General features: G+C 52.9%; 1 protein-coding gene across 1 annotated transcript in view; it reads left to right on the top strand.

The window, feature by feature from the left end:
• Positions 1 to 9,269: 9,269 nt before the first annotated feature.
• LOC121167601 (brain and acute leukemia cytoplasmic protein) overlaps positions 9,270 to 12,622 on the top strand; it is a 50,411-nt gene continuing 47,058 nt past the window's right edge. The window contains exon 1 of the mRNA XM_040997104.1: positions 9,270 to 9,429. Within this exon, the coding sequence (XP_040853038.1) occupies positions 9,270 to 9,429 (160 nt within the window). The remainder of the gene's footprint in view (positions 9,430 to 12,622) is intronic.

Below are 12,622 nucleotides of genomic sequence, written 5' to 3'. Positions count from 1 at the left end.
TTCTGGCTTTTCCTCTTTGGCTATCTCCCCTGCATTTCAGGTCTATTTTTTTATGGTTTATTTATTTTTATTGCAAAGTCAGACATACAGAGAGGAAGAGAGACAGAGAGGAAGATCTTCCATCTGCTGATTCACTCCCCAAGTGACTGCAACAGCCAGAGCTGAGCTGATCTGAAACCAGGAGCCTGGAACTTCCTCTGGGTTTCCCATGCGGATACAGAGTTCCAAGGCTTTGGGCCATCCTTGACAGCTTTCCCAGGCCCCAAGCAGGGAGCTGGATAGGAAGTGGGGTTACCAGTATGTGAATCAGCACCCATATGGACTCGCAGCACGTTCAAGGCGAGGACTGTAGCTGCTAGGCCACCGCACCGGGCCCCAGGCCTATTTCTTAGATCCCTCACCACCATCCTGGGGGATCATTAAATCCTTTTCATTGGCTTTGGCTGAAAATTCTTCTTTTCTATTATGGTAAAATATATCTTCCGGTTACTCCTTGAGAAATGTGTAAGAGGATATACATACATTTATTTGAGAGCCAGAGTCAGACAGCCAGCAAGAAGACTACCACCTGTTTATTCACTTCCCCAAATGTCCACAGCTGCCAGGGTTGGGTCAGCACCACAGCCAAGAGCTGGGAACTCAATCTAGGTCTTCCATGTGGGTGATATCTTAACTACTGTGCCAAATACCCACTCTAAATATTTTTCTATTCCTTTTTTCCCTAAAGGGCTTATTTATTTATTTGAAAAGTGGAGTGGCAGAAAGAAAGCTCTGCTATCTGCTGGTTCTCCTACAAACACCTGCATCAGTGGAGTCTAGTTCAGAAGCCAAGAGCTTGATCCAGGTCTCCCACACTGGTGGCAGGAACCCAAATATTCGAACCACCTTCTGCTGCCTCCCAGTGCATTAGCCGGAAGCAGGGCTTAATTTAGAGAAGGATTTAGATGAGGGGCCCCGTTACGGGATGCCGGTGTCCCAAGCTGGGGCTCAAGCTGTTGCTCCATAGTGCCTGCTCGCATCTTGTCATCTTTTTCCTCCAGGCTTCCAAGGCACCACACCTATTTGGGTTTTTCCATCTCACTTCTAGGTTTTCTTCCCAAATTCACTGTCTTCCTGCCCCATCAAGAAGGGCTTCCCCAGAGCCGATCCCAGGTTGCCCTCCTGCAAGCTTTCTCCAGGCACCACTCTATCCATCAGGAATCTCATGCTGTCCTCTTGGCTCCCAAACCCACCTTCCTTTGCTGTCCCAGCTTCCCTGACCAACTGCCTCCTTGTCTTCCAGGTGTGTTCACCTCAAAGCATCTCAAGCAGAAAGCATAATTTGTTCTTCTTCCAAACTTCTTGTCCATTCAGCCTTCCTCACCCACCTGGGGCTCAGAAAGTCATGGTCTTGCTTGCTGCCTTATCCTTGACACCCAAAATGTCAGCAAGCCTGCTGGACTCTATCTCCTTGCATCTGTCCCCATTCCTTCCCTATCACTGCCACCATCTTAGCCTGCCAACCACTGTCATCTCCTCCTGCTGTGGCCACAGCCACCACACAGCCTCCCTGTCTTTTCTCCTGGCTTCCAAAAACCAGTTGTGGCCACCAGTAAGCTTTTGAGAACTGAAAACCAGCCCCATTTCTCTTCTGTTAAAAAAAACACTCTTTATTGAGCTAGTGGCTAAATCTTCACCTTACATGTGCCAGGATCCCGTATGGGTGCTGGTTCATGTCCCAGCTGCTCCATTTCCCATTCAATTTCCTACCTTGTGGCATGGGAAAGCGGTAGAGGATGGCCCAAAGCTTTGGGACCCTGTACCCATATGGGAGACCCAGAAGACGCTCCTGGCTCCTGGCTTTGAATTGACAGCTCTGGCCATTTAAGCCACTTGGGGAGTGAACCAGAGGATGGAAGATCTTTTCTCCTTCTCTCTGTAAATCTGCCTTTTCAACAACAACTATATATATATACCACACTCTGCATCGTCACCATGGCCTGCACCAGATGCTGTGGAGCCATTCTTGTTTCCCTGGGTGCCAGGCCTTCCTGTGGACACCATGGTCTCCTGCTAGGACCCAGAACTCTGCAAAAGTAAAGGCAAGGATCACTTCTGGTTTGTTAGGCTTTTTCCGCCTTTAAGATCTATTTATTTATATTGGAAAGTCAGATTTACAGAGAAGGGGAGACAGCGAACAAAAGATCTTCCATCTGTTGGTTTACTCCCCAAATGGCTGCAGTAGCTGGAGTTGAGCTGATCCAAAGCCAGGAGCCAGGAGCTTCTTCCATGTCTCCCACCTAGGTGCAGGGTCCCAAGGTCTTGGGCCATCCTCCATTGCTTTTCTAGGCCACAAGCAGGGAGCTGTAATGGAAGTGGAGCAGCCAAGACACAAACTGGTGCTTATATGGGATGCCAGATCTTGGAGGTAGAGGATTAGCCTATTGATCCATTGCACTGGACCCTGGCTCCTATTTCGTACCAAGAAGAACAGAACTGGGGAGAAATTACAGCCCCAAACCTCAGACAGCTTTGAGAGGAATTAGTCTCTAAGTGTTTTGCTCACAGCTGTTTTTCTGCAGGCCTGGGCACAGCATGGAGAGGACTGGTGATTGGGGGATAGGCTATGCAAGTGGGGCAGGAGGCAGATCTAAGTAGTAGCACCAGCCGCACGGAGAACCTTCCCTCCAGGGACCTGCTTGGCCCCGTTCTGTGCACAAGCTTGCTTTCTGGTGATTCCCTTTCAGGTTGCTTCTTAGGACCATGTGAGCCTCTGCCTGCAGAGTGCTGAGGTGGGGGACTGTGCTGGGGTGGGGAATGGCTGGCCCGTAGCCAACTAACATCCCCAACATTCTTTGGGCCAGCTCTAACAAGGCATCTGTAGGCAGGACTCGAAATTCAGCAAATGCAGGCTCATTTGCAAGGCAGTGATGTTGTGCGGCCCCATGCCTGATGTCCTATGTCTCTTCTCTTCCCTGGCAGAGGAGAGCTTCCCCATGGCTGCTGCTGTAATTCTCTAATCCCCTTTCCCTTCTCCCATGACATGGCTGCCTCCATTCCCTAGGAACCAAAGTGACACTATTCAAGGACAGGGCTTATGCAGTCAGAGGGTATTATTGTTGGGGTTCATCTCCGGTGACGGCCTCAAGTTTCAGTCTTTGGAGATGTTCTATGCACCAGCAGCCATGGTTCCTGCAGGCACCCCTCCCTCTCCACTTAGCATGCCCGTGCAGCAGCTCATCCTCACCCCCCTAGCTGTGCTGCCTCAGCCGGGACAGCACCCAGGCAGCACAGATCCTAAGCAAAACCACATCATCAGTTTCATATTCCTGGCTTGTCCCTGGTTTCCACCTTCTGCCTGTGCATGAGGGACTTCTCGGCTGAGGAGGGAACATCTTTTCACCCTATTTTCAGTCATGGTTCTGTTCGTTTCCATTCTGAACAGGATTACTCACAGTACCAGATACTGCCTGGAAATGGAAAATTCCTCCCAGGCCCTTAATCCTCTTCACTTTCCCTCCCACTACCTGGAGGAGGGGGACATACAGCTCCCCTCCTCCACACACACACTATGCAGTGCCACCACTGAGAGACCCTCACAGACCCCCGCATCCAGGAAACTGACCTCGGCAGCTTGGCAGGTAGGTGTGCCTGTAGATGGCCAGCCCCCACCAGCAGACCTTAAACTGGAGGCTGGCGTGTTGATCAGGGTGTGCACTTCGGTGTCACATTAGACAAATTCTGAAAAATAGAATCAAAAGTTTATTTTTGTGTCTACCTCAAAAATGAAATCCATACTTTTTTTTCCCCTAAATAGGCATTTTTTCAAGAACTGGTTGAATGGCCTTTATAGACCTGGGTTTAAATCTTGACCTTGATATTTGTCATTGATGTTGGCCAAATCATTTACCCTCCTTAAGTCTCGTGATGACAATAGGGCCCTTACAAAGTTCTTAAATTTTCATTTTTATTAATTTGAAAGGCAGAGAGAAAGACAGAGATCTTCCATCTACTGTTTCACTCCCTACCCCCAATACCCACAATAGTTGGGGCTGGGCCAGGCCAAAGCCAGGAGTACAAACTCAATCCCATCTTCCACAGCAGGGACCCATCACCTGCTGTCTCCCAGGAAGCAGGAACCAGCACTCCCACTTAGGCACTCCAATACAGATGAGACATCCCAGGTGGTGCATTAAATGCTAGAGCAATCAGTCACCTCCCCACCAAACCTGGCCTCTTAATAGTTCCTACCTCCTGGCATTGCATTGCTGTGGGAATTCAATAAAAATGATCCAGGCTGAATACTGTCACTACACAGGGACTGTGGCATGCAACGCTGCTTAAATGGCAGCTATTATGAATCCCAAGGGCTGGGTGCAGAAAGCCTGCCGGTGCGCACCACAAGCCCAGGGTTTCTCAGAAGGGGTGCTTGCTGGAATTGTCCTGGGGTCGTCTCCAGTGCAAGGCAGTGGTGGTGCCTGTGCAGAACCGCAACTCTGTGCCCTGCCCTGTAGGTTATCTGCTTTACTCATGCCATCTGCAGGTGTGCAAAGGCAGGACAGAAAGAAGACCTCAATACCCCAGCTTAATCAAGGGAGAGCAAGAAGAAAAAAACATTTTTAAGGTTAAAATGCCAGCTCCATCTGCTGAAGCACCTGTCCTGTGTGACAACTTCCGTTACACTCTTTCCTCCTAACACACCATGAGGCAGGTACCTCGATTATCTGAGCACATATTGAGGTGGGGAGTGCAGGTTCCTTGATTTAATCACCCCCCATTCAGGTAGAGCTAGGTCATCCATCTCCACAACAGGCCATGGATAGAGCTGTGCATACTCAGGTGGTGGGCTGCCCAACTTCTCCATCTGCCTATGCTCCAGCGCTCTGCGGAGCCAAGGTTCCCACCAGGCAGTTATAGTCCATGACCTGGTTATCTGCCCCACTCATTTCCCTCCCATGTCCCTGCTTACTCCCCAAAATGTCAGCCACAGGGAGGGGGCTGAACCAGGCAGAAGCCAGGAGCCTGGAACTCAAACTGAGTCTCCCACATGGGTGGCAAGGAACCCAAGGACTTGGACCACCATCTGCTGCATCCCAGGAGACACTGGGAGCAGGAAGCTGCATCAGAGACAGAGGTAAGACTGAGACACAGACCATTTGATCTGGGATTTGGCATCCCAAGTGGTGTCTTGTCTGCTACACCAACACCTGCCCCATTGCCAACCCCCCGCCATGTCTGTATCTTAGCTGAGTGATGCCTTGATTGCAGTAGAAACAATTTGGCATTGATGAAGTAAATAGTTGGGATCCCTTTCCCTTTCCCTTTCCTGGGAAATGCTGAGTACAAGTTGTCACCTGCCTTTCTCAGACACATTTATACATAAGACACAAGGAATAGCCTGCCCCATTCTAAGAAATGGTAGAATAAATGTTCTGACTATATTTCTTTCCTCCCAGAGAAGGAATCTCAATGCCATGACCCATTTTGCGCAATGTGACAATTTCTGGGGACTTTCAGGGCTCCAGGGAACAGTGTCCCTCTTGCTCCAGGACATGGTCAGGGCTGAGGCGAGCATCCTGGTCATGTGCTGTAGGTTTGTCTTGGACATCATTGCTCTGACAGTCTACCGTCGGAAGCATCCACCCACACCTGTCCTGTCCAAGTTCTGCTCTTTCCGGTGCCCACCCATTCTCTCACACTTCTCTCCAGTTTCACGTACTGTTGTGGTCTGGATGTGTGTGTCCCTGCAAAATGTGTACGCTGCAGCTCAAACATCACATGACAGTGCTCAGTGCCAGCCTTTTCCCGCTTATGCAAGTTTATTAAAGAATTTCCAAAATTCTTCCTCCTTGTTGAAGGATCCACAGAGCAGACCTCTATCTCCGGCCATAAGCCCTGGAGCTCTCATATGTTCCTGGGACTCCTGCCGTGCCTTCTGCATTCCCCGGAAAGGTGCAGCAGGGCTTCTGCAGGTTCGCCTCCTGAGACTTACATGGGCCATAGCTTGCAGCTGCCAGAGCGGGTGTATTTTGTGCTGAAAGCAGCTACTTGTCCTGTCCTTTACAAACATCAGCCACCTGCCTCCTCCACAGACCCTCCTCCTGTCCAGGCTTTTCCTGTAGAATGTCACTTAGTTCTCCCTGTGAGAGAACAAATTAGTTATCCATCACATGTCATGAATGAGCAGGTACTACACTACCGGGAAGTACAATGGGACCAGGTACTGGTCAAAGCAGTGACAAAGCAGTGTTCTGAATTTCGAGGTGGGGTGTGATATAGGACCACAGAACACTTTACAGGCATTCCAAGAACCTGCTGGATGTCTTCAGAAGTAACCCAAAGGAGCTGGCGTCTCTTCCCTTGAGAACTATTTGGTTTCAACATTAGTGGAAGCAGATTGAACTCTCCTGTGTATAGCTTCATGTTTATATTTCATTCTTTCTGAAGATGTCTTATGATGGCCTAATTGCTTCCTTTTGTAAAATCCCCATGTTATTTTTTAAAATAAAAGCTTTTATTTATTTGAGACAAAGAGAGATCTTTCATTTTCTTATTTAACCAAATGTTGCAACAGCCAGCAGGGACTCCACCCAGGTCTTCAATGTAAATGGCAGGGGCCCAAGTGCTTGGGTCATCCTCTGCTGCTTTCCCAGGCTGGATTGGAAGTGGAACAGCCAAGACTCAAATGAGTACACATATGGCATGCTGGTATCACGGGTGGCAGCATAACCCTTGCGCCCATCCTGCTTCATCTTTCCTTTTTTTTTTTTAGAGATGTATTTATTTGACATGAAGCGAAAATTATGTGAAGACAAAGAGAGAGAAATCTCTCATCTGCTGGTTTAATTCCCAAATGCTATGACAGGTGGAGCTGAGCCAATCTAAATCCAGGAGCCTGGAGCTTCTTCCAGGTCTATCACTTGAGTGCAGGAGCCCAAGGCCTTGGGCTATCCTCCTCTACTGGTTTCCAGGCTATAAGCAGGGAGTTGGATAGGAGGTGGAGCAGCTGAGCCATGAGCTGGTGCCCATTTGTGAAGACAGCACCTCAGGTGGAGGATTAAGCTACTTGCCACCACCATGCCAGGCCCCAGTGAATAGGGGTGGAGGACATTTCTAACCATTTAAAACAAAGTAAGCACTTATTTGTTCTCTTGTTATTCAGTTTCCTTTACCCGTTTTCACACCATCATGACCTGCCCCCCATCTGTCTGCCGCACCTGGATTCCAGGTGTACCATTTGTTTCCTTGGGGATGCAGTCATTCTTCAAAACAAGGCACATACACCAGCTCATGGCAAATGGTACTTCCTGACTTCTCTGCAAGTGTAGCACCTGGAAACAGATTTTGTGCTTTGGGTTAACTCTATTAATGCCATTAACATATTATTTCCTAGTAAGTGAATTACGGTTTGTACTCAATGACGAAGCGTCAGCTCGGCCAATACTGAATCCTGTAGGGGTGATCTGTGGGGACTCCAGTTCTAGGAATGGCACGAGCACTGACTGGAGTTCGGCACAGCTATGACCCCTGTTGGTCCAGAATGTTTGCTGCCACTGCACCTCATAGTTGCTACTTGCACACTTGGTGAAGTGGAACCTTCTGAGCAAAAAATTGTCCCTGCTCACTTTCAGACGCTGGATGCTGAAGGCAGGTGGTGGGGTCCTGCTGAGCCTTTGGGGCTGTCTGCTTGCCTGCCTGCCTGACAATTTCCTTTCCATGGTTCCCAACAGTGGGGCTAAGCCCTGGGAACCTGGACCACAGAAGGGGTCCTGCCTCCTAAAGTCTTCTGTGCTAGCTGCCTCAGAAATGAACCTGAGGTGGCCCCCACCATGCCGGGTCTTACAGCCACAGGCACTTTATTCTGAGAATCAGTGAGCTTTTAGAGGGACCGTTGGCTTCATTGTTCTGGATCCCCTTTTGCCACACTCCCTGCTTCTGCTACTTTCAAACTTGATGTCTAATTTATACCAGTCAAGATCAAATTCTGAACAGATGAGTTAAGGTGCCAGGACATGAACTGGCACCCATATGGGATCTTGGCATATGCAAGGCAAGGATTTAGCCACTGAGCCATCACACTGGGCCCTGCATGAACTTTCTGAAGAGCCCTCTCACATGGTAGCTGCTCAGATAATGCACATAGACTGAGCAGTGGCTCTCAGCCTGTGTGAACAGTGCTTGGCTACCTCCTGGGACTGGAGAAAGCTCACAACTCCATTCACCTGTGCAGTCAGTACCTGGCCCGAGGGTCCCCACACGGGGCGTTTGCCTCAGGATCCCACTCTGGGCCCCCTTTTTTTCTCCCCGTACTCAGACATCCACAGGATACGGCCACCTGGGGTTCCACTCCCTATTCCATCCAATCTTGCTGCTGGCTATCTCCACCCTGAACCCTTATTGGAGACCTACATGGGAATGTCAGGACCTCCTAGGACTGGGAGGGAAGCCTGCTTCCCAGTCCCCACCCCACCCCACTCCATAGGCTGGATCCTGGGTGTTTCAGGTTCCTGGTGATCCTCGGCATATTTGAAGACAAAGTTCAGAGGGTTGTAAAGTTGAAAAACTGAAGAGGGTGATGGGAGGGGTGAGTAGCCTGAGTCTCAAAGAAAATGTCAAGCCCTTCTCCCTCTTCTCCCTGAGAAACCCAGGGCTCCAACTGTCAACTGCCTCTTGGTGCCCAAATGACCACACTGCCCCCCAGCTCCACTGCTCTTGGAACAAGTGGACACAGAGCTTGGGACTTTTTTCCCCCTGAACTTTTCAGTTTTCCCCAGAATGGACAAAGCAAGGAAGGAGGCAGGGAGGGTAAGTGGATGAATGAATGTAGGTGGGTGGATGGGTGGATAGGCAGTTAGGTGGATGATGGATGGATGGGGTAAATGGGGGAATAACAGGATGGATGGACCAGAGACCTGGAACTTCAGAATCTGGGTCAGCAAGGTTGAGCCCCTGGGGACCCTCACATCCCTCCCACCTCTCACTTCAAGGCATGGTTCCTGTGCCGCAGCCCATTCCTGGGTGCTAAGAGAGGGTGGAGGTGGGTGAGGTAATCGGGCCCGATTGGGCCAGAGGGGAGCCCGAGGGGAGGTGGGGAAGGGGAAGAGAGAGGGAGAGCCTGGGAGGCGGAGAAGAGGGGCGGGCGCGGCGGGAGCTCGGCGCCGGCTGCGGCGCGGGCGGGCAGGCGGGCGGTCGCGGGGACGCGATGTTGCCGCCGCCACCTCGCGGGCCGGGGTTACGCCGTTGTCGGAGCTGAGCAGAACGTCTGCCGGGCGCGCCCGCAGCGCGGGAGGATGGGCTGCGGCGGGAGCCGGGCAGACGCCATCGAGCCTCGCTACTACGAGAGTTGGACCCGGGAGACCGAGTCCACCTGGCTTACTTACACCGACTCGGACGCTCCGCCCAGCGTCGCCGGTCCGGACAGCGGCCCCGAGGCGGGCGGCCTGCATGCGGGTGAGTGCGTCGGGCCCACGGTCCCCGGGTCGCCGCCAGAGGAGCCGTGGGCGCCCCCGCAGCCTGGGCCCCTAGGAAATCGATGGCGGCAGGTGCGAGTCAGTCGGACCCCAGCGCACTGACTGCTGCAGACCCGGGCCCAGCTGGCGTGCACCGAGAGACCCGGCGGAAAACCACCGAGCCCCCTCTCTGGAGCTTGAGGGATTAATGCGGGGCCGGTACTAGGGCGTCACCGGAGGCGGTTGCTGAGAGAAGGGCAGCCCATCTAGCCGCGCGTCCACCTGGGGTCCGGATCCACTTGGGGTCCCCTCCCGCCATCTGCGTACCCAGGCGAGGACATCCGTGGCCGCCTGGCCCCCCTCTCTCGTTCTGTAGTGCCCTTTTCTCACCCCTCAGGAGTGTTCCCCGCTCCCAGGATCCAGCCTGGTCTAAGTCCAGGGCGCAGCTGCGGCGCACCTGCCCGGCGTGCCACACGTGTGCGTCCTTTCCCGCCGCTGTCCCCGCAGAGGGCTTTCCCTGAGGGAGGACCGGGAGGTGGATTTTGACTATAAATACCCTTCCCCAAGTCGTTCCGGTGCAGTGGAAATCGGATAGAAAACATGCAAAGAATTCTGTCTGGCCGGTCGCAGAATCCTTTCTTTATGAAAACAACACCAATGGTTGCAGCACAAAGATGGAAATTGTTACCATAGATTCTCAGTTCATCCTAAGTGCTTTGGTGATATTAAAAGGAAAATTCCCACTACCTACTACATGGGTGTTGTCAAAAACCAGATAAGTACTGGGGGGAGGGGAGTTTCCCAGCCCTTCTGCTGTTAGCAGTTTTGAATAATGACATCTGAAATAGGAAACAGGGCTCCTGTGAAGTGTAATGGGTAACACGTGCTGGAAGCAGGAAGTGGGAACTGCCTATAGCAGATCCACAACCCTAGGCTACTCCCCCAGACTCCCTGTGGGGAGAGCCACCCTCTTGGCCTTCAGGGTCTCAGGAAGGCGGTGCTGTCAGACAGACTCTGGGGCATCTTCTTTCTGGTAGAGGGAGGGCTGTGAGCTTCTGCACCCAAAGCCAGGGGCTGCCTCCAGCTGCTCTGACTCCTGGCAGCTGTCATAGCAGTTATTCTGCATTGCAGGTGCTCTCAGAGGTCACCTGATGATGTGTTAGCTGAATTCAGGGTCACAGTGAAGGTGAAATCGAATCAAAATGGGGGGCTGACACTGTGGTGTAGCGCGTAAAGCTGCCACCTGCAGTGCCAGCATCCTATATAGGTGTCAGTTTGAGTCCCACTGCTCTGCTTTCCCGCCTAGCTCCCTGTGAATGCGCCTGGGAAAGCAACAGTATCTGGGTCCTTGCACCCACACAGAAGACCTGGGAGCAGCTCTGGGCTCCTGGCTTCAGACTGGTCTAGCTCTGGCTGCTGCAGCCTTCTGGGGAGTGAGCCTCTCCCTCTACCTGGTCCTTCCATCTACCTCTGCCTTTCCCATCAATAAATAAAAATAAATAAATCCTTCTTGATGAGAAAGTACAGCTCTGGAGGATGGTAGTCTTGGTGACTGGGAGGACCTGGGTGTGTGCACAGTGTAGGAGTGGGGGAGTTACAGGATGCCTAATGTGCACGTGCTGGTCCTCAGGCCATTCCTCACAGGTGTCACTCTGCCATGTGTCCCAGCCTCATGGATCTGACTCCCACAGCAGGTGGCTCCCTGGGTAGGAGTGGTACCTGGCTATCGTGGGCAGGCAGGTGTGACTGCAGCCCTACCCTGTGCACCGGGCTCAGCCCCAGGTCGGCTCCTGACACTGACGGGACTCTGAGATGGACATCAAGGTTTCAACTCTCTGGAACCTTCTGTCAGCCCTGGAGGAGTATGGCGTTTCCAGGGACAGAGGCAGAACTGGAGTTCCTCTTGGAGCTGGTACTCCTGTGGAGGGGAGGGGACTCGGTGCCGGGGGACTTCTCTGGCTGAAACCTGGTCATGTGCGGCCAGCCTGGGCCACCGTCCTCCTGAGGCTTTTCCAGACCCTTTTTTCTTGGCTTCCTCTTGCTTGCCCTGCTTCACCCTCGAATCCAAGCCCACCTCTGGGGGACACTCAGGGGCGCTATAGCTGGGCAGTAACAAGAACCAGTTTCCAGCAATCCTTTCCTTACCGTCAGAGGGGGAGAGGAAGAGCTGGAGGCAGAATCTAGAGGGCTCTTCAACACAAAGGCCTCTTTCTGGAACCCAGAGTTGGGGAGGAGCTCTGCAGGCAGGCTCTGCCAGGTACGCGGGGGTTCAGCTCAACCTCCCTGCTAAGGGACAAGCCCCCATTGCCTCCCTCAGGATTCTGGCCCCCTTCACCTTAGTGCCCTGCAGCGCAAGGCCTGGGTTTTTCTCCTGGACTGCCCCGGTGCAGCTATATGTGGCCCAAGGTTGGACGAGCGGACACTTGTTTTCCTGAATGGACTCACCCTGTCTGTTCTTGTTGACTGTTCATGTCTCACCTGGGGCCCTCTGGGCCTGTCTTCCTGTCGCCCTCGCTGCTGAGGCCCCAAACGCCCGCCATCTGCACACAGCTCCCCCCAGCTCCTCCCCAGATCTTTAGGACCGCCCCCCCAACCTCCCGCCCACCCAACCCGGTTTCCCTCACCAGGAGCCCCTCTCCAACTTGGCTCTCTTCCGTGGGAAACATACGCCGGGCAGGAAGGCTTGTCTCCCCTGTGGGCCTCCCATGGCTCAGCCCCGCGTGGGGCCCACGCACACGGGACGGTCAGCCCAGCTGCCTGGGTGCTCCCTGGCGTTTCCGAACCGGGGATTCGCTCTGAGAGCAGGCCATACTCAACAGCGCCCCTAGGGGGAGTTCTGCCGCTCACTCCCGGCCGTAGGGGTGAGGCATGCTTTCTCTTGGGTTCGAGAATAGGGGTCCTTGAACTCACTGTTAGTCAGAAGGCGAGCTCCAGCTGTTGGAGGCCCTCGCCACCACCGGCTGGCCGGTTCTGTAGGCTGGAGATGAAGGCACGGCCCGAGTCCCTGGCTTGGACGTCCGTGGCTTCTGGGATGGCCAGAAGTGTTCGGGGGTGCTGGCTCTGCCTGAGTAGACTGACACAAGTCAGCCAGGCGCGACTTTCTCCTCAGTGCGTCTCTTCACTGGATGGATTTCTACTTCTGTGGTCCGAGGAGGCCCCAGGGAGAAGAGGGGCCTGAGGTAACCTTGACTTTC

The sequence above is a fragment of the Ochotona curzoniae genome, unplaced genomic scaffold (assembly GCF_017591425.1).
Source record: "Ochotona curzoniae isolate NIBS_2020 unplaced genomic scaffold, NIBS_Ocur_1.0 patch4, whole genome shotgun sequence".
Taxonomy (NCBI): Eukaryota; Metazoa; Chordata; class Mammalia; order Lagomorpha; family Ochotonidae; genus Ochotona; species Ochotona curzoniae.
This window is presented reverse-complemented; position numbering and strand designations above follow the sequence as displayed.